Source organism: Bubalus bubalis, chromosome X (genome assembly GCF_019923935.1).
Source record: "Bubalus bubalis isolate 160015118507 breed Murrah chromosome X, NDDB_SH_1, whole genome shotgun sequence".
NCBI lineage: Eukaryota > Metazoa > Chordata > Mammalia > Artiodactyla > Bovidae > Bubalus > Bubalus bubalis.
In genome coordinates, this window is record NC_059181.1 from 75,566,115 (window position 1) to 75,586,873 (window position 20,759).

The following is a 20,759-nucleotide window of genomic DNA, read 5'->3' on the forward strand; positions in this document are numbered from 1 at the left end:
ACAAAACATCTCCCCACGGAAACACCTCAGGGTCGCGCCAAGATCCAGGCTTGCGCACTGAGACTCGCCCCGCGCTGCAGCCTGGACTCGCAACTCCGCGGGGTCTCCGGGCAGAAACCCAGCGCGGGCTTCTCGATCGATCGCGCGCGCGTGCGCGCTCCCCCCCGCGGCCCCCTACCCTGCAGCAAGGGGAGCGTGACGTAATGCAACCTCAGCAAGTCAGGCGCGGTATAAAAGAGGACTAGGCGGCGCGCCTCCCAGACGCAGAGTAGCTTGTGATTGGCTCGAGCTGCGGAACCTCGGAAACCCGAATGTGAGGAGCTCGCTGATCCACAGCTGCCGCCCCCCGCAGAAATCCGGAGCGCGGTCAGAATCCAACTGGCGGCGGCGGCGGCAGGTAAGGAGACTCCTGAGGAGAGAGTACAGGGACTTGGGTCGGCTGCTCTCAGTGTCGCTCGGTTGAGGAGAGGCTCACACCCAGCGCGTTGTGTAGGGCGACGGGAACAATGGAAGTGGCGTCTAGTCCCTAAGCGTTCCCTCCCCTCGGGCAGACAGTGTTTCTCCTCAGCAGCGGGTGGCTGGGGGAATTGAGAGAATTACTTCTCCTTCAGCTGCCCTGTTTTTCCGCGAGGCCACAGCCCGCGGGGGCTAGAGCCGTCGTGGAGGCCGTCGGTGGTTTAGGGTGACGGGAAAATGGCGGAAAACAAAACGGTGAAGAATGCGGCGGCCCCCTGGCATTTTCTCTCGGCGACACTACCCACCCCCCCCATTCCTCTCAGCTGCACTTCCCCCATCTCGCTCCCGCCCCCGTCCCCGCCAGCAGCGGTTGGTAACCTTGGAAAGCGCGAGGGATAACGGCGTTTGCGAGAGGGTGGCACCGAATCGGGCATTTTAGGGGCTAGGGAGCCGTCAGAGCCTGCGGTGGGGGTGGGGGCCGTGTGCGGCAACTGTCGCCTTTGCTAAAACACCACCATTTTGGTTCCCTGCCGCCGTCTCCTGTGTAGCGGGGCAAAGGGAGCAGGATGGTGAGGGGTTGGGCAGCACGGCGTGGGTAGTATCGTGGCGACTGCTGCACCAAGTGAGGGAGGAGGGGAAAGGGTATTCTTGTCTCTTCGCTTTCTGCCTTTCCACTGCGAAGGTTCTCATTTGGTTAAAGATCCAGGGAGATGGGTAATGTATGGGAGGGCACGTGTGTGCGTTCTGCTCAGAATGATTGAAACTTGGCGTGGTCGTGGGAAAGGGAGACTGATGCGGGAAGAGGGTTGCGTCCAAAGCTGCAATACTGCTACTTGCCAGGGCTCCTTTGTCTCCTATCTCTGCTTATACTACTTTCACATTCTCTTGTTCTGCCGCCTTAGGATTTTTCTCCTGTCCCTCACCCTATTTACATCATCTAGAAGCTAGGCCCTGAATAATCTGTTCAGAGAAGACGAATGAGAGTAAAATGTGTGTGTGTTGGGGGGGGGGGGGTTTGTTTGTTTTTGTTTTGATTTTTGTTCTGTGATTTCTGCTCCACATAAACTAAGGGAAAGATGTTTTCTTGAAGAGTATTTGGTGGTTACCTCCATTCAATAAGGATGTGAAATATGCTCTTCAGAATACTGAGAAGCCTGGCTACTGAATCCTTAACACACTGCTGTTCTCATACCCCATTCTTTATTGATCTTATTGAAACTTTCTATATGGGGAAAAAGGTGGTCCAGTTTATTTGATATTCTTACAGTGTGATAATTCCTGTAAGAGTTGCACTGTGTTAAAATTTTTACACTTCATTGAACACTAGTGCAGATTTTTTTCCTATGGATTTGGCAAGAATAAAGCTTGCCCTTGGTTGGTTCTCTTTTACTTTCCAAAATAAAATGTTGCTAGTGATTTTTAAAATATGCTTTAGGAAAGATTTTGGCTTAATCAGATGGTTGGATTCTAAGTGAAGTAACGTTGTAGGTAGTTATTTCTGTTGGAATCCCTTTGGTTGCTTTTTAGGTTAACAGTTTTGAGCATATGAACCCTTCCCAATCTCACCCTGTACATTAAAGTGTAAAGAAAAATTCTCAAGTTGTGTCAGAGATTCAGTTTAAAATGTTTTAAGGTATCTAATTGTGAATGTATTTTTACAATAGGTAAAAAGAACGTTCTTCCAAAGAAAATAACGTAGTTCAGAAGGAAAAATAACAAAAACAAAATGCTGCAGATTTTATTTTACAATATGTAAGAAAATCTACAGTTTCTTCAGGATACTCATATTAAGGTGATTAACAAATTACTTCATGTTTTATTTAATAATTAAGCAAAATTAACTGTTTAAAACATTTTAAAGGCATTTGTAATTGTTCTGTTGGTTATGTGATAAAGCATTTATTCTAATTAAATTTAAAATAGTACACTGTTTTAAATGTTGGAAATAAGTAATTATGGCATTTTAATTTCTCTCTCTGAAGACCCAGGTAGTTTGTGAACTCTCTTGACTTCATTTTGAAGGCAGAAAACAATGTGGTGTTTAAAAAAGATAACAAAAATACAGCTCAGAATGTGCTCACACATAAAGTAATTTTGTTTGAATCATTGTAATATACAGAGATGTCACCTAACTGCTGTAGGATTTTGAGATACATGACTCAAATGTTGATAAAGATTACTCTGTGAGACTTTTCCTGCCTTCTGTACACCTATAGAACTTTGAGGCAAGGAAAAAAAAAATCTTAGTGATCTCCTGTACTTAAGAATAGATTAGGCCAAACTAAAAATGAGGAAAATATTCTATAAAATTTACAGATTTTTTGGTTGATTTGCTTAGAAGCTTGTATCTGAGAGTAAAGCATACATATAGTTTTAAGAAATAACATTAAGTAACAGAATCTAATTTTAGGTTCCATACTATCTGTTGATCTTAAATATAGTATAAGTCATTTGAAATGAAATAGGTTGAGCCCTTGCTTCCAAAACTAGCATGAGGCTAGTATAGCTTTATTAATTATTAATGAAAAAATTTACAAGTAAAAGCTATTCTGAAAGAACCAATTTGCTAAATGTTTGTATGTGATTGATCTTATCTCTACTACATTTAGGAAGCAGTCATGTTTCATGAGTCCTCAAAACTGTGAGCCAAGAGATTGTAGTAGAGTAAGGCAAGAAGTCCTTACTGGCTCAAAGAACTCCAGGGAAACTGGGATAGAACATTTTTCATTATAAGTAGAACCCCGGGAGCCAGAGGTGAAACACAAGTTTATCTGCAGAGCTACGCTGCAGGGCTGAGCTGGGTCTGGAAGAAATGGATGAGAGCCACTGGATGAAATGCACTAATACTAGACACCTGAGTCCTCTAGTAATGTATAAATACCCCAACTATTGTCTGTTGTCATCTTGTTCTTTTTCTTCCTATTTAATAACCTATATTTTAACTGGAACCTCAATACTACAATTTTGTTCTTTTGCTTGTGTCTATCACTTCCCTGTTGCTCATCACCCTTTGTGCTTCTTCTCCATTATCTTTGGTTTACTTCCACTGACCCTTCTTTTATTTATGGTTGTCACATAAAGCATAAAACAAGGTTTCTTTTGTTTGTTTGCTTTGTTTTCCTTTGTAATGAGATTTGCACACCTGGTTGAGAGGCACATTTTCAATTGCATTTTTCTCAAAACAATTGACTTTGACCTAAATGCATTTAAACTATTTTAAAAAAAAACACTTCTTTTACAGAGATTTGTGAATGAACTTAACTAAGTATGGATCCAGGTGGTGGAAGTCTTGGATTGCACACATCAGACTCTAGAATGGCCCATACCATGATTATGCAGGATTTTGGTAAAGCATTTTCTTTGTTGTATTTTTTATTTGTAACTAAATATCAAAACTCTATTGGGGAAGGGGAGAATTACAATGAAAACTTGTTCCTTTGCCAGGAAAATACATTTGTAGGGCTTATTTAAGTAAATCTATGTGTCAGTAGTCTAGTTAAAATCATTCTTATAATTTTGTGGGTAGATTGAAGTAAGGAAACTTGGAATATAGTGGTAATACATCTTTGGAAATGTTAGAAAATGTTAAAATATAAAATACATTTTAAGTTGCATTGTTAATAAAGCTGGAAATGGAAGTACTTTCATCATTTCAAAGAAGTTAGATGCTTATATAGTGATAGAGGAATATCTTGCACTAGATGATTAATTATATTCTGATGCCATATACTTAGAAAGTTCTCACTGATAGCATTACCTTTTTCTTTTCTTGAAAAAAAAAAAAAAAATCCCTATTTTTGTGACCAGATTTTTCAGCGGCCTCTTAACAGTAGTCATTTTGATGAAAATGATAAGACACCCTTAACAGCAAATAATCTGAATTTGGGCAAGGTCAGTCTGAATGATAGAAGAGAGAGGTATCTGAAGTATAAGTGGCAGTGATAGAGTGGTAAGAATTACACAAAAGATCAAAGTGAGAGTAGAAGAGACAAATGGTAAATTGGGATAAAATGTAAACAGAAACATGAGATATTGTGGAATGTTAAAGATACAATTAGAAATGGGAGACTACAAAGAGGATACTTTGCTCATTTAAGAAAAGGCTATACTATTTTTAGATAATATGGTTGAATATGTTATTTTGTCTCATGTTGTAAAGCCCACTGTAATGAGACTCAGAACTAGATTCTAGTCTTGGCAGTCTTATTAATTATCTATGTAAACTTAGGCAAATTACTTAATTCACTTTTATGAGTGGGTTGGGCTAGATAACATTACATGTCCTTTCCAGATTTAATATGGTGGGAGTTGTAGTTAATTGATGACACAAAAAGGAATCATGGATTTACTCTGCTTGAAGAGTCAGAAGTGAGTTGTTTGATTATAGATGACCTAGAAGTGATTTTAGGTGGAAAAAGTATGGGAATAAACTCTAGAAGAAGGCAAAAGACTGAGGTGTAAGAGATTTTAAAAAGAATTTTGTGAATACCTTGCAAGAGATAAGCTTTTCAAATTATGGAACACTTGAAATTCAGTATAATAAGTTTATAATAATTTTCAGTATATATTATTTTATATACTGAAATATATATATTTCAGTGTGTGTGTATATATATATATATATTTTAAGTATATATTAAGTATAATAAGCTTAACTTTTTACCTTTTAAAAATAAGGTATTTTTTAAACTTTTTGTTTTGGGGTGTAGCCAATTAACAATGTTGTGATAGTTTCAGGGGAACAGCAAAGAGAATCAGCCATACATATACATGTTTCCATTCTCCCCCAAACTCCCCTCCCATCCATGCTGCCAAATGGGCAGAGTTCCATGTGCTTTACAGTAGGTCCTTGTTGGTTATCCATTTTAAATCCAGCAGTGCGTATATGTCCATTCCAAACTCCTCAACTACGCCTTGCCCACATCCTTCCCCCCTCAGCAGCCATAAGTTCATTCTCTTAAGTGTGTGAGTCTCTGTGACTGAAGTCAGACAGAGAAGGAGAAATATTATATGACATCTTTTATATCTGGAATCTGAAAATAAATGATGCAAAATAAGATTTTTTATGGAAGAAATACAGTATTTTGTCCATTTTATACAAAATATTACTTACCCTATGGCATCTGATACAGTGCCAGAAATCCCTCCCATCTGCACTCCTGAAGAAGTTGCCCATTAGCAAGCAAAGCTTGATTCCTTTCAAAGATTGGAAAAATGTCTGGTGCTGGTGAATTTTTACTTGGTGTTCCTCTTAGCTCTCTTTGCATTGTTCCTCCTGTCTGTCTTGAGGCTTAATTAATCCCTTATATCTAATACTAGGGTTTCCAAATTCTAAAATTTGATTAGAAATTAGATACATTCTCTTTAAATTTCTGCTAGCTTAAAAACTTAGATATCTACAAACCCAGAAATTAATGATACTTGTGAAACATGAGTGTAGCATACATAGATAGAGCTAGCTAAGTAAACACACTGTGGTATAGGATCTCTAAATTCTCTGTTTTTGGTTGGTATGAAATGGCTACTATATTGAGTCTGAACTATTGATTTAATTCAGAAATTTATTGGACCAGTTTCTTTTCAAGGATACTTTAAATTTTACAATAGTATGCTTTATGTGATAACTTGTGCATGTCTCAGTATAATAGTTGTCCTTGGAATCTGTGCTGTTGAATCTAATTGTTTAAGATTTTATTGCTAAAAAAAGTCCATACTGCTTTGAGCGTGCGTGTGCATGTGTATTCAGTTGCTTAGTTGTGTCCAACTCTGTGACCTCATGGACTGTAGACCACCAGGCTCCTCTGTCCATGGGACTTACCAAGCAAGAATACTGGAGTAGGTTGCCCTTTCCTTCTTGAGGGAATCTTCCCGACACAGGGATCAAATGTGGATTCATTACTACCTAGCCACCTAGGAAGCCCATATTGCTTTGAGACTTAGTAGCAAAATAGTGGTATGTGGTGGCCCAAGACAAACCCCCAAAATACCAAATATTATGTTTTCTGGTGAAATTCAGCTATTCACATTTAATTTAAGCAACTTTAGTAAGAAGGGAAATGCTTGGAATAATGACTTGTTTCTTACTGTTATCAGGTCATCTAATTGATTTCACACTTTAAAAAAATTGATATTTGGCAAAACTAATACAATTATGTAAAGTTTAAAAATAAAATAAAATTTAAAAAAAAAAGATTTTTTTTTCATATTGTTTATAGTTTGCTACCTAGCGAGATAAAATTTTAATGCCTTTTAATGCTACTTACTAAATGCCTTGAATTTTAAATAAGTCACTATATGGTAGGTCTTTTTGTTCTTTCTCTTTCAATCTATTCCTTTAGTAGTGACTCACTTGATTAGCCCTATAAATTTCTTAAAAATCAGTCTCTAGAGTAAGTAAAAGATTCTGTTTTCCTCATTTAGGCAAGTCAAAAAAGCCAGTCTAGAGTAAAAAAAATGCATTCAGTTCCCAGCTTGAACCTTGGGCAAGCTTATTTAATCTCTCTAGACTGTAGTTTGTTTGTGTTTAAAGTGGAGATAATAACACTCCCCTTATTTCATAGTTCTGAGGCTTAAATGAGATATTATATGTAAAATACTAAGTTGCTTGGTGCATAGTATTCAATAATAAATATAGCTAATGTGTAGCTAAAATAAATAACTTTGTCTGGAAATTCAGTGGAATTTCAAATGAGTTGATAAGAGGAAAGAGCAAAATTTAATGAAAAGCATTTTGGATCATGGTCTGAGTTTCTGCCAGTACCCTGTGGGAACTCATCAATTCTTGGTCTAAGATTCTTAAATTATTTAGTTCAGGGTAAACAAGCATGTTTAGATTTTTTTGATTTAGATCTGATTTATTTTAACATGTAAGTTCCTGCTAGAGTAAAAACTAGGTAAACTGAAAAGCACTTATTCCATCTTATTAGAATCCTCCCAAACAAGTTAATCTGAACCCAAGCCAGCACTAGCATTATTCTGTCCCTCCATCCTTCTTTACTGTCTACCTTTAGGAAACAAACTATTTTCTAGCTGTGTTCTTAAATAAATGGAATTTCCCACACTTTAAGTCTAATTTATGAAAAAAATTTATACAGTATTAATGTTGTTATTCATATACATAGAATTTCAATACTGTGAATTTTATAGGCTTAGCATTTAATTTTTCCTTGCTAAAAACCACATTTTCAGTCTGGTTGAATACTAAATTTGAACCCTCACCGTCTCCCTGTCTACAAAAATGACCAGTGGAGTAAAAAGTGAGTAGAAAGTTCTTATTCTATACACACTCCCTTTGTCTACTAATTTTCAAGGTTGAGGCTGTGTCCTTTTGGGTAATGTGGTTTCGGTGAAAATTTGAGAATAGTGAGAAAACTTCAGAAGGGTTGAAAGGTAACTTTCCCTTCTCACCTTATTTTTTAATGTGTTCACTGGTCTCCATCCTAATTTACCAGCAAACTTCCATAATGAATTGGTTAATAGTAGTGAACCATGTAACAAATTGCACTCTTTCAGATTATTACTGTATAGAAAGTGATCATTATGTAGAAAAGGCTTTGTACTGGATTCTTGTAGGTAATTTTCTTATAACTTGGTCCATAAACTATTTGTTTACTGCATCACTTCAGAGAGGCAGAATGTAACAGAATTACTCGTGAAGGAATTTTACACTCTTATAATATTTACAAGAGGGTAGGAGTTGGCGTTTACCATGCTGCTCAAGATAAATGTTATTTAAAGCTTTATTCCTACAATTTACTAGTTTAGAATTTAAAACAATTCAGAGTCTATTTGTGTGTTTTTTTTTAAATAAACCAAATCTTTATCTAAAATGAGTTGTTTTCTTCTCCCCAAATCAGATGTTAAAAGATGCTTTCCATTTTTAAAATAAAGAAGTCTCTGAACTTCTTTTCATGTTTATAATACGTATTGTCAAATGTATTAAGCTGTCATATTTTATTAACTCAATTTAACATATTAGCAACCTTTCATGGTTTTGTGTCCTTTTTAGTTTAACTTTAACTTTTTGAAATGCTAGACTCACAGGAAATAGAAAAAATAGCCTATAGGGTCCTATAAACGGTTTACTCATGTTTCTGCAATGGTAACATCTTAGTACAATATTAAAAACAGGAAATTAACATTGGTGCATTACTGTTATCTAGACTACAGACCTCATTCAGTTTTCACCACTTGTGTGTGTGTGAGTGTATATTGGTCTGTGCAGTTTTGTTCCATATATAAATTTGTATCGGAGAAGGCAATGGCACCCCACTCCAGTACTCTTGCCTGGAAAATCCCATGGACGGAGGAGCCTGGTAGGCTACAGTCCATGGGGTCACTAAGAGTCGGACACGACTGAGCGACTTTACTTACACTTTTCCCTTTCATGCATTGGAGAAGGAAATGGCAACCCACTCCAGTGTTCTTGCCTGGAGAATCCCGGGACGAGGCAGCCTGGTGGGCTACCGTCTATGGGGTCACACAGAGTCGGACATGACTGAAATGACTTAGCATAGCATAGCATAGATTTGTATAGACACCACCACAGTGAAGATACACAGTGAGCATGTATTTATGATGTCCATCACCGTGTATGTGCTATACCAAAATATTCACATACACCCCCATCCTTGGCAACTGCTATCTATACTCCACCTCTATGCTTTTAGAATTTTGAGAATGTTATATAAATGGCTCCATTTATACATTATGCAGTATATTGTATGTTGTAATTGAATTTTTTCACTCAGCACAATTTTCTGGCAGTTGATTCAGGTTGTTTATGTATCAATAGTTTGTTCCTTTTTTATTGCTGAGTAGTACTCCATAGTGAGGATGTGCCAAAGATGGCTTAACCAATCATTTGCATGCTGTAAACATTTGAGTTGTATTTTTCTTTTGCTACTAGAAATAATATCTACTATGCATTGTTATGGATATTCATGTATTTTTTTTTTGTGTAAACATATTTTAGTAACTATGGGAGAAATGCTGCAGAGTGCAATTGTTAGGTTGTATTGGTAAGTACATGTTTTTTGTAAGAAAGTGCCAAATGATTTTCGAGTGGCTGCTACCATTACATATGAGAGATTCAGTTTCTCTGCATCCTCACCAACCTGTGGTGTTATTTATTTCTTTTTTTTTAGCTGTTCAGTATCTCACTGTGGCTTTTTTGTTTTACTTCAAAATAAAGTATATTATTTTTAAGGTTTTAACTTAGATTTTACTAACATTATTTTCTTTCACTTCCCCCTCAGTTCCTGGTTGGTGGGGGTTTTTACGGCAGTTAATTATCAGTGGTTCTTTAAAATACTAATTTTCCCAGGACTATTTCTAATTTAAAAACTATTTTATGTCATCTGATATATAAATACTTTTAATTAATAAGATTACTTTCTTTGGATAATTTGTATTGTAGTTGCTGGAATGACTGGTACTGCGCATATCGATGGAGACCATATTGTTGTTTCAGTTCCTGAAGCTGTATTAGTTTCTGATGTTGTCACAGATGGTGGGATAACTCTTGATCATGGCCTTGCAGCTGAAGTTGTCCATGGGCCTGATATCATCACCGAGACTGATGTAGTAACAGAAGGTGTAATTGTTCCTGAAGCTGTACTTGAGGCTGATGTTGCTATTGAAGAAGATTTAGAGGAAGATGATGGTGATCACATCTTGACGTCTGAGCTAATTACAGAAACTGTTAGAGTACCTGAGCAGGTTTTTGTGGCTGATCTTGTTACTGGTCCTGATGGACACTTGGAACATGTGGTCCAAGATTGTGTTTCAGGAGTTGACTCTCCCACAATGGTTTCAGAGGAGGTTCTTGTAACTAATTCAGATACAGAAACTGTGATTCAAGCAGCTGGTGGTGTTCCTGGTTCTACAGTTACTATTAAAACTGAAGATGATGATGATGATGATGTCAAGAGCACTTCTGAAGACTACTTAATGATATCTTGTAAGTGACATTTAAGTTCTATAATTACTTGGTAGAAATTTATTTATGTATAACATGAACAGGTTTTCTGGGATGGGAGATCTGTTCAATAAAAGTCATGGGGGTAATCTTTTTGAAAAATAATTTTTTTCTAAGCTGTGTTGTTCAGATGGTTTTTTGAATTTGCTCATGTTTTTAATTTACTCTGAAAATTCATACCTACAATGGAGTAAACTAATGCAATTTATTAATATCTTAGAATAAAAATATGAATTTGGAAGGTTCAAAAAGAACATTAAATGACACAAAATTTTAATGGTAAATATATGTATTTCAAAATGGGTAATTGTATGCAACCACCGCTTTCTCTTTAACTTGACAGATAGTGGAGTTGGCATTTCAGTTTTGCTTAGGAATTTAAGCATAACATGTTAAGAAATGTGTAATTAGTTTTTCTAATTAAATACTTGAAAAGTAAATAATCAACTCAGATTGTATTCTACAGTTCTGCCTGTGTTTATTTTCTGTTATCTGTTTATGTGTGTGTATAGTCTATGCAAAATACTTAAAACAAATTTATATCAGACTGACTTTATGATGTTCTTAAGACATTCTACCTGAATGAAGAAGATAGAAGTATCTTGTTCTCATTTCAAGTGGTAGGTTTGCCTGAATAGCAGCAGTAATAGAAATCTTATGATAAGTTATTGGTGGAGCTTGAGGAAGAAGTGGATCTATTCCTTATAAAATTTGAAGGCATCATGCTAGAAGGAGTAAAGATTAGATGACGATTTCACTTTTCAAGGGAGGATTTTTGTTCTTTTCTTTTTTAAAATAAAAAATGGTTGATTGAGAAGTGAATTAACAGGTAGAATATGTGTATGTGTATATAAAATGATTGTATGTTATGTATGTGTATCAGTGAATTTAAAACTAAAAGCAAATTATATTTAATTTGTAAATATGATTCTGAAGTCTGATGTGTTAACTTTTTTCCTCTATAAGCACTTCAAAGTGAATATTTATATTGTTTTGAAGCGAATAATTTAAGCCACTAAAAGACTGTGCAAATGTTATTATTCTTTTTCAACTAAAGCAGCTCCATATTTACATCTTAACCTGACATTTTTTTTTTTAAAGCAAAACTGTGATTATGGTTTTCTAAAACGGTGTGGCAGAAGTCGAAAGTCTTTCTGTACCAAAACAAATTCAGTATGCCTTTAAAAGGATACTTGTCAAATTAAACTCTTTGGTATTAAAGTGGTCTAAAATTTAGATGTTATATGTATTGTGAATAGTCATATCTCAACATATCTTCTGTGATTTGATTCTGCAAAAGTTTAACTTTCTAGATTATTTTAATTTAAAATATTTATCTTGATGTTACCATATGTGTCAAGTGCAAAAGACTTCTGTCCTTCTAGTCTAATAGACTGATAACTGTAAGGAACATTGTGTTACTCAAATAATACTGGAACTGCTGTGGGGTCATTTTAGGGGAATTCAGACTGGAGATTAATTACCTCCTTAATCATTAGTAAAGAAACTAACAATTTTTAAATAAATACCTTTTAAACTTAAATAATTTTTATTGTAGAAAATAGGATATACCAAAATGAAATGTTTTATATCGTTTATTTTCTCACCACCCAGATCCTTTTTTTGTAATGGTTAGAATATTCAAATTGGGACTAATTACTCTATCTTACCATTTTCATTTATTTTATTTTACTCTAGTTTGATTTAGTCTGTCCTTTTTTTTCTTCATCCCTTAATCTTTAATTCATGTTTTTACAACTCTTGGGCTTTGTTGACCATTAAATCTTCAGAAGTTCAAGAATAAATTGCCTTGAGAGGCCTCAATGTTAATTTTAAAAGTTCTCTGGCTTTTTTCCAAGATATCTTCAACTGCTCTAAGAGATAAAATTGAGAACTTAAAACAGACTTTTATCTTGTTCCTGAATCCCTATAAGGAAATCTCATCTCAGCAGCTGGGTTTTAGTGGTAGGGAGTTTGTCTTCTCTCAGTCTCTGAGGTACATCTTAAGTTTTTTCCACTTTCAGACCAAATGTCACAATTTCTTTATCTTAACAGATAGTTAGGCTATTCCACTTGTGCTAAGTAACTTGGAAATTAATATAGGATAACTGTATCTGTCTAAAGTTGTCCCAGGTGTTCTTTTCTTTAAAAAATACCTAACACCCATAAGACACTTGTGGGTGATGATTTCCTTTATGAAAAACTTAATTGGAGAAAGGAGAGTCCTTTAAATAATCAACCAATATAATGCATTCAAAGTTGTTTTTTATCTATAAAATCAGTTTTTATTTCTTTCAGGAAAATAGTTTTGTGTAAAGAAAAATATATTGGTATGGTCATTATGAGAGATATCATGAAACCTCACCAATTTCAGGGATAAAAGGGAAAAGTTAATACCTTTGTATTTTTTAATATAACAATTTTATTGAGATATTCACATGCCATACAATTCACTCATTTGAGATGTTCATCAGTTATTTTTCATATATTCACAGAATTAATTGTATCACCATAATCAATTTTAGAACTTTTTCTTACCCCAAAAAGAAATCCTCATGCCGTTGAGCAGTCACTCCCCTAGTCCACTCACCCTTCAGGCAACCACTAATCCAGTTTCTGTCTCTATAGATTTGCTGTTTTCAACATTTTATGTAAATGTAATGGTATAATATATGGCCTTTTGTGTGTGACTCCTTTTACTTAGTATAATGCTTTCAAAGATCATCCATGTTGTACCATGGGTCAGTCCTTCATTCCTATATATTGATGACTATATCCATATATTTCATTATATGGATATATATTTTATCAGTTCATTGGTTAATAGACATTTGGGTTGTTTCCACTTTTGTGCTGTTGTGAATAATGCTGCCCTGAACATTCATGTATAAGATTTTGTGCACATAGATTTTAGATCTCTTGGATATATACACATAGGAGTAGAATACCTTTTTAATTTAATTATTATTCATTTTTGTTTGTTTCATCATTGTGTAATGAAGTGAAGTCACTCAGTCGTGTCCTACTCTTTGTGACCCCGTGGACTGTAGCCTACCAGGCTTCTCAGTCCGTGGGATTTTCCAGGCAAGAGTACTGGAGTGGGTTGCCATTGCCTTCTGATCCGTTATATATTGCCTTATCCCATCCCTGTGGTACATCAGTATATAGTTGACCCTTTAACAACACAGGTTTGAACTGTGTGGGTCCGCTAATACAAGGATTCTTTTCAATAAATATATACTATAGTATTACATAATTTGAGGTTGATTGAGTCTGCAAATGCAGAACTACAGATATGGAGGGCCAACTCCAAAGGTATATATAATTTTCAACTGTGTATAGCCTCAGTGCCCCTAAACCCTGCATTGTTCAAGAGTCAGCTATACTCTATACTGATAATATCATTTTCACCATATTAATTTTTTGGTAGATGTAACAAGAAAGGGGTACACTAAAAAGCCTACTTAGTTTTTTAAAGGAATATTATATCATACATTTTACTAAAATGAAATTTTAATCAAATTGTACCAATGGTCTATAGAAGAATGTTGAATGATACCACAGTTTGTGGGGGCTGGTAAATAATGCACCTTACTATTTTAATGTTATATTTAGCACCAGTAGAATTCTGTGTTGTGTAAAATATTACCCACTTATTACTAGCTGGGATGACATGTAGATTGAGAAACAACACTGTGGGACTTGAATGTTGTAAACCTTATAACAAAAAGTTTAAGCTTGAATTTTAGGTATTTTGAGTATTATCTGTATTAAGAAAAGACTTAGAATCTATCTCTAAAGCCTGTTGATTGCCTGTTAAGTCTTTGTTAACTTTGTACTTTCTGTAATGAAGAATATAGAATAAATCTTGAAGTTGGTAGTTTATCTCTAAAACTAAAACTGTACACTAACATATCTAATAACTTTATCATCTTCTATGAACATAAAATACAGAACAAGTTTACTCAGTACATTTCAAAATTGTTCATTCTGAGGAATCTAAGTAGAAAATAAGGTACACATTAAACTGTGAACATTAAGGAAAGGTATGAATGGAATCAGAATAGCAACAGTAATTTCAATATTTAAAGTGAAATTATGGTACAGATCTATTGAGAAGTGACCAGACAAATGTCTTATTTCATTCATGAGCTTTAATTTTGTGAATTACAGTTTTAATTCAGTTGATTGTAGGAAGAACTATGGTCACTTTAAACCACTAAAGTGTATAAAATAGTATTTATCACATGAGACTTTTTTTTTTCATTAATTTACTGTAAATTATTCCAACCTAAGAAATTCATATTTTGGACACTTTTAAAATTTTTAGTATTCTATGTTTTTATTTCTAAGAATGAGAAAGTACTTTTTTTTTCTGAAGACTTATTACTTGACTCTTGTAATTTTTTTTAAAGATCTCATTGTTTTATTCAACATATTTTAAAAGAGAGATTGTTAAACCAATAATATCAGATTCTTCATCTTTTTTCTTTCATTTTAAGCTGCCCCATTGTCAAAAAAAAAATGTTTACCAAAAAAGTGGTAATAGAATTAGGGTCTATGATGAAATGAAAAAATTTTTTCTATTTATTTTGATTATTTAGGTGCTCTCTTTCATAGACAGTAAACTATCTGAACTCTTAAATATTGTGGAATCATTTATATTTAGTCACAAAGTTAGAGTAGCTTTACATTAGGAAGAATTTCTGAAATGTGTTGTTTTTCGCCATTGTGAAAGACCAAAAGAATAGTTTTGAATTTGCGCATATCGAGTTTGAAACTGAGGTAAAGGCTAGACTTTGACCCATATAGATCTTAACTGAAATACATATTTTTAAGAGTACTGAGTTAAAAACTTTTAAATGTCACTGTTTTCAGTAGTTCTGGAATTGTTTAGATGTAGTCAAGACTTCATGATTTTTTATTTCATATGTGATACTATGATACATATAATAGGGAGGAGCAGATTATCAACTTAGATTACATTTCAGTTTTTATAGGGACAGAACAAACATTGAAATAAAAAAATGGTAGGCATATGACGTTAATATTTTGGGGAATGTATTGTTTAATATTTATGTCCAAAGAACAAACTCTGTAAATATAATATATTCATTGCATTGTTTGTGCACAATATTTACTTCAAACTAAACACTATTCTTAAAAAATCAAAAATTTTAAGTATACTTTAAGTGTAAGTAATTATTGTTGCTTTTATGATGATTTTGAAGCAAAGCATACAACGGTTAAGTCTAGAAGAATACACAGTTTCTGATTTGAAGTTGTCTTCCATTGACTCAACAGGAGTTAAAAGTTTTTACTAAGGTTTTATTTTTATGATTTCTAAAAAGCCCTTTTTATAAGATAATTCAGGTGTTTTCTCTTTTTTAGATACTAGATTTCATATGCTAATTGGTTTAGACAGGCTGCTACTTAATTTGGAAACTTGTTTATGTCAGCTTATTTTATGAGTACTATATATTTTATGTTCTAATTTTTGGTATTAATTTTGCTGTTAGGATTTAGCTTAAAATGTTGAACATGATGGAAGATTATTTAATTTTTTCACAAATCATTTTAATTAAAGCTGAAATACAAGAATATTACATATATATAAATTGAAATCTGTGACTAGATTTTTATATGATTATGATCATGTAGTGTATCTGTCTTGAATTATTTTTTCATGAACTATACCACTTTTAATGGTTGCATAATAGGTTATTAATTGAATACAGTGGGTAAGTTGTTAACACATTATTTCACATTGCACTAATATTAATGCTTAACACCCACTAAATGTCACTGGTACTTTTTGGCTGAAATAGTTTCCTCTTTATATTTTACAGTAGATGATGTTGGGGAAAAATTAGAGCATATGGGGAACACACCATTAAAAATCAGCAGTGATGGTTCACAAGAAGATGTTAAAGAAGATGGATTTGGTTCAGAAGTAATAAAAGTGTATATATTTAAGGCCGAGGCTGAAGATGATGTTGAAATAGGTATAAATACTAAATTTATTGCTATAATGGTTAGGAATTAGAACTTTTCTTTTCTGGAAACTATTCTAATACTGCCTTCAACGTGCAACTTTTTAATAGGTTTCTTTGGGGGTGGAATATTTTAAAATTATATATATATGTAATATATATATATAATTGTATATAAATATGGTACAGAACAAATCATTCTTAGATTCTTTCAAACATGTAGAAGATTCCAGTTGAGATTTCAAAACATGAGTGGAGGGAGTTTGGTTTAGAATAGGAAATTGTGAGTATTTAAGGGTAGTCTAGAGGCAGACTGCTTGGATTTTAATCCTAGTTCTACCATTTAAGTGGCCTTCGGTGAATTACTTCACCTCCTTCTATGTCAGTTTCCCCATCCATAAAATGGTCATAATGGTAGTAACTACCTTATAATAATACTATTGCGAGGATTAAATGGATAAATACATGTAAAAGACAAAGTGCTTTGCACATATGTTGTTATTTCTTAGTAATGACTGATAATTTAAAGTGAAATTTATATAATAATTTTCTTGACACTTAGAATATATAGGGGGAGTATTTTTCTAAAGGAAAATAATATATCTTCCTTATAATATAAAGTGTGCTCAGTCATGTCTGACTCTTTGTGACCCCAGGGACTATAGCCCACCAGGCTCCTCTGTCCATGGGATTTTCTAGGCAAGAATACTTGAGTAGGTTGCCATTGCCTTCTCTAGGGGATCTTCCAAATCCAGGGATCGAACCTGGGTCTCCTACATTGGCAGGCAGATTCTTTACCACTAGAGCCACCTGGGAGGAAATTATTCCATGATGCTTACTGATTTTGATACATGTTTTAACTTTTAAGGTGGAACAGAAATTGTCACAGAGAGTGAGTACACCAATGGACATTCTGTAGCTGGAGTGCTTGACCAGAGCCGAATGCAGCGGGAGAAGATGGTTTACATGGCAGTTAAAGATTCTTCTCAAGAAGAAGATGATATCAGTAAGAAAAAAATGGCACTGTAGTGACTCATCCATAGACATCATGCATTCGTTTCTAAAAAAACCAATCTCAGATTTAAGCACTACATAGTAGCAAATATCAATAAGTTTGACCCTTTGCTATAATTAAGAGGGAAGGGTCCTTTTGACTATTCACGCATATGTGTATTGTTCAAGTGAGCAAACATATTGTGTCTCAGATACTTGGGATACAGAGATCAGCAACATATGGTTCCTGACTTTACTAGAGCTCACAAATACATAGGTAATTACTGAGAATCTACTTTGTGTGTATTGCATATGTTGCATATATTATCTCATTTAATTCTTATAACTTATTTCTGAGATAGGTGGTATTATCCCTGTTTAATGGAAGCAGAAGATGCTCAAGGAAGTTAAGCAATTGCCCACGGTCATCTAATATTAAATGAGGAACGTAGGATTTGAATTCATGTCTGCCTAACTCTGCTGCCAGTGTTCTTTGCACATGGCAGTGAGCACTGTTGACCTCTTTCTGAGTTTAGCAGTGGAAGGGCTAACTGGTTGTTTCCTTCTGCTACTGAGGCATTGGCTGAGTAAGTAGTCTTCCAAGTCAAGCCACCAGGATTTTTACTTATTGTGCTGTTGATTATCTCCGAGTAGTTGCTGCTTAAGGTTTCTTGGAGCTGAGTACCACACAGGGTGAAAAAAGCTCCTGACATTCCCTTTCCTACCATAGTCCACATTTCCTTATAAAGACATTTTACTTTCTTCCTACTTTCTCCTCACCTCAGTATAGGAATGCAGCCCTTTCCTAAGGCTTTTTCTGTCTTCTTGCCATGCTGAAACAAAAACTACTTGGTAGGCTGCAGTCCATGGGGTCGCTAAGAGTCGGACACAACTGAGCGACTTCACTTTCACTTTCCACTTTGATGCATTGGAGAAGGAAATAGCAACCCACTCCAGTGTTCTTGCCTGGAGAATCCCATGGATGGAGAAGCCTGGTAGGCTGCAGTCCATGGGGTCGCACAGAGTTGGACACAACTGAAGCAACTCAGTAGTAGTAGTAGTAGAGCAAAAGCCTCCCCTTGAGTGCATTACCTTGACAATACTTAGCTTTACCTATCCTGTACTATGATTCCCACTCCTCAAATTTCCTTCTCTAGAATTCATAGGGAACTGAATTCCAATCCCAAACATGAATAATATACCACAGCTGAAAATGTCAAAAACAAATGAGTCTAGAGGACTTTATTAGAAAAAGAATTTCTACTTGATCTCTAAATTCTTTACTTCTTTTTTACTCATTGGTCAGTAAGAAGGGGCACACTGGAAGATGGGAGACCGAAGCTTAGGTTAGCTGATGCCAGAATTCCACGGGGATGTGCAAAATTTAGACTAATGTCTCTTTCTGGTTAATTGAAAGAAAGGAAACCTAGGAGAGGGATACTTTTCTCCCATATTTTTTCCACATTTTTCAAATGAGTAGAAAATACCACTGTGTGAATTAAGGAAAAGCATGAATTCAAGCCAGTTTTCTGTTTAACAGATTAAATCTAAGTGGATTATTTCACATAAAATAAACATATTGACCCTCTAGGTTTAAATTCTTTTATACTAACTATATATTTTAAAATGTCTAACTTAATGTTTTTGTCTTCAGTAAGGTCTCTGAAAATCCTGCCTCTTAACGGGTGTCCACATAGCCTTGAGCATCAGCATTTTATATTATAACTATGTATATGCTGCTGCTAAGTCACTTCAGTCGTGTCCGACTCTGTGCGACCCCAGAGACGGCAGCCCACCAGGCTCCCCCGTCCCTGGGATTCTCCAGGCAAGAACACTGGAGTGGGTTGCCATTTCCTTCTCCAATGCATGAAAGTGAAAAGTGAAAGTGAAGTCGCTCAGTCGTGTCTGACTCTTAGCGACCCCATGGACTGCAGCCTACTAGGCTCCTCCATCCATGGGATTTTCCAGGCAAGAGTACTGAAGTGGGGTGAACTATGTATATATATAGTTTTAATTTCTTTAATTTTTAATTCTTCAGTTACTAGTATTTTTGACAATTTTTTCATTGCCTGTACAGTACTGCATTTAAGTTACAATATGTAGGATAGCATGGACCGCTTTCTCATAATTGATTCTATGGGAAATGCTTCTGAGTTCCAAAGAATTATCAACCAGAATTATGGAATACAGTTCTTATAAATTTGTAATGCCCAATGGACTGTAAAATCAGCCAGTATATTTTAAGCACACATGTTTTATATAAATTGAAAGTCATTTTCATAGGATTAGGTTCTAAGAGGAGGATAAGAATTTTGATGATTTATTGTCTCCTGTTGGCAATAGCCTCCCAAATGCCTAATATAATTTTTAAATTTACCAGATTGAAATCTTAAAAGATAATCATTTGGAAATTTTTACCCACTTAGTAAATATTTGGGGTTATAAGCAAGCAATTATTTCTAAAATTTAGGTTGTGCCAAAATAGCAGATGAAGTATACATGGAAGTCATTGTAGGGGAAGAGGAAGGAATTTTCCCTGAGACTCAACTTGAGGATTTCGATGTTAATAAAACAATTGTCCCTATTGTCTGGGCTGTGGTATGTGGTTGGGCACTGTCATTTTTTTTAACCTGATAAGTACATAACATATATTTGATTAGCCTTTAGGTCATTATATATGCTATGCTAATGCCCCCCATGAGTTGGCTAATACTATAAAATGTTTTGCTGTGGGCTGATTCATCTCAAGTTACTTCCATGATTTTTATACCACATATCTTGTGTTATTTAAAATGAACTTTGCTTAATGTAATTTTTTCAGTAGGGTTTATTTTATATCCTACCTGTATAAGTGAGAAGCTTGAAAGTTTAATTTTTCTTAAATAGGAATGTCCTTTGAAAATTGGTCCCTCCTCTTTTGTACTAACACCACAAATAATAAGATATTGGGGTTTGAAAAGGAACAGAAATCCAGGTGTGCTCTTCTAGGAAGTATATGATGAAAGGTAAATTAATCAAGTTATTTTTTCCCTTTCTATTTGATCTCATTCCTACTTAATTTTCAGGATGGCCCAGATATATTCTTTATTTTGAAAAATTTTATTGTTCAAATGCATTAATTTATCTTGATTTTTTCACAGTTTCATTCATTCAGCAGTCATTTGTTGAGCATCTTCAAGTTTGAGGGTATTCTGCAGAAATATCTACTCTTTTATTTAAATTAAATATAATTTAATTATAAATCAAGGAGTCGTGTTTTCATTTGCATAGTAAGAACAGCTCCCATTTCTTTTAATTTACTTTTTATTTGGAGGAAAATTGTTATACAATATTGTGTT

General features: G+C 34.8%; 1 protein-coding gene across 11 annotated transcripts in view; it reads left to right on the forward strand.

The window, feature by feature from the left end:
- Nucleotides 1-223: 223 nt before the first annotated feature.
- Nucleotides 224-20,759, forward strand: part of ZNF711 (zinc finger protein 711) — a 28,570-nt gene continuing 8,034 nt past the window's right edge. Inside the window, exons 1-7 of one of the 11 annotated variants that reach the window (XM_025275996.2) lie at nt 224-397; nt 2,121-2,248; nt 3,066-3,802; nt 9,875-10,417; nt 16,285-16,440; nt 17,297-17,434; nt 19,892-20,026. In XM_025275996.2, the coding sequence (XP_025131781.1) occupies nt 3,724-3,802; nt 9,875-10,417; nt 16,285-16,440; nt 17,297-17,434; nt 19,892-20,026 (1,051 nt within the window). In that variant the 5' untranslated portion in view covers nt 224-397; nt 2,121-2,248; nt 3,066-3,723. Of the gene's footprint in view, nt 398-2,120; nt 2,249-2,282; nt 3,803-9,874; nt 10,418-16,284; nt 16,441-17,296; nt 17,435-19,891; nt 20,027-20,759 lie in introns of those variants that run through there. The other 10 variants (XM_044936577.1, XM_006065020.3, XM_006065019.3 and 7 more) reach the window with 10 other exon arrangements.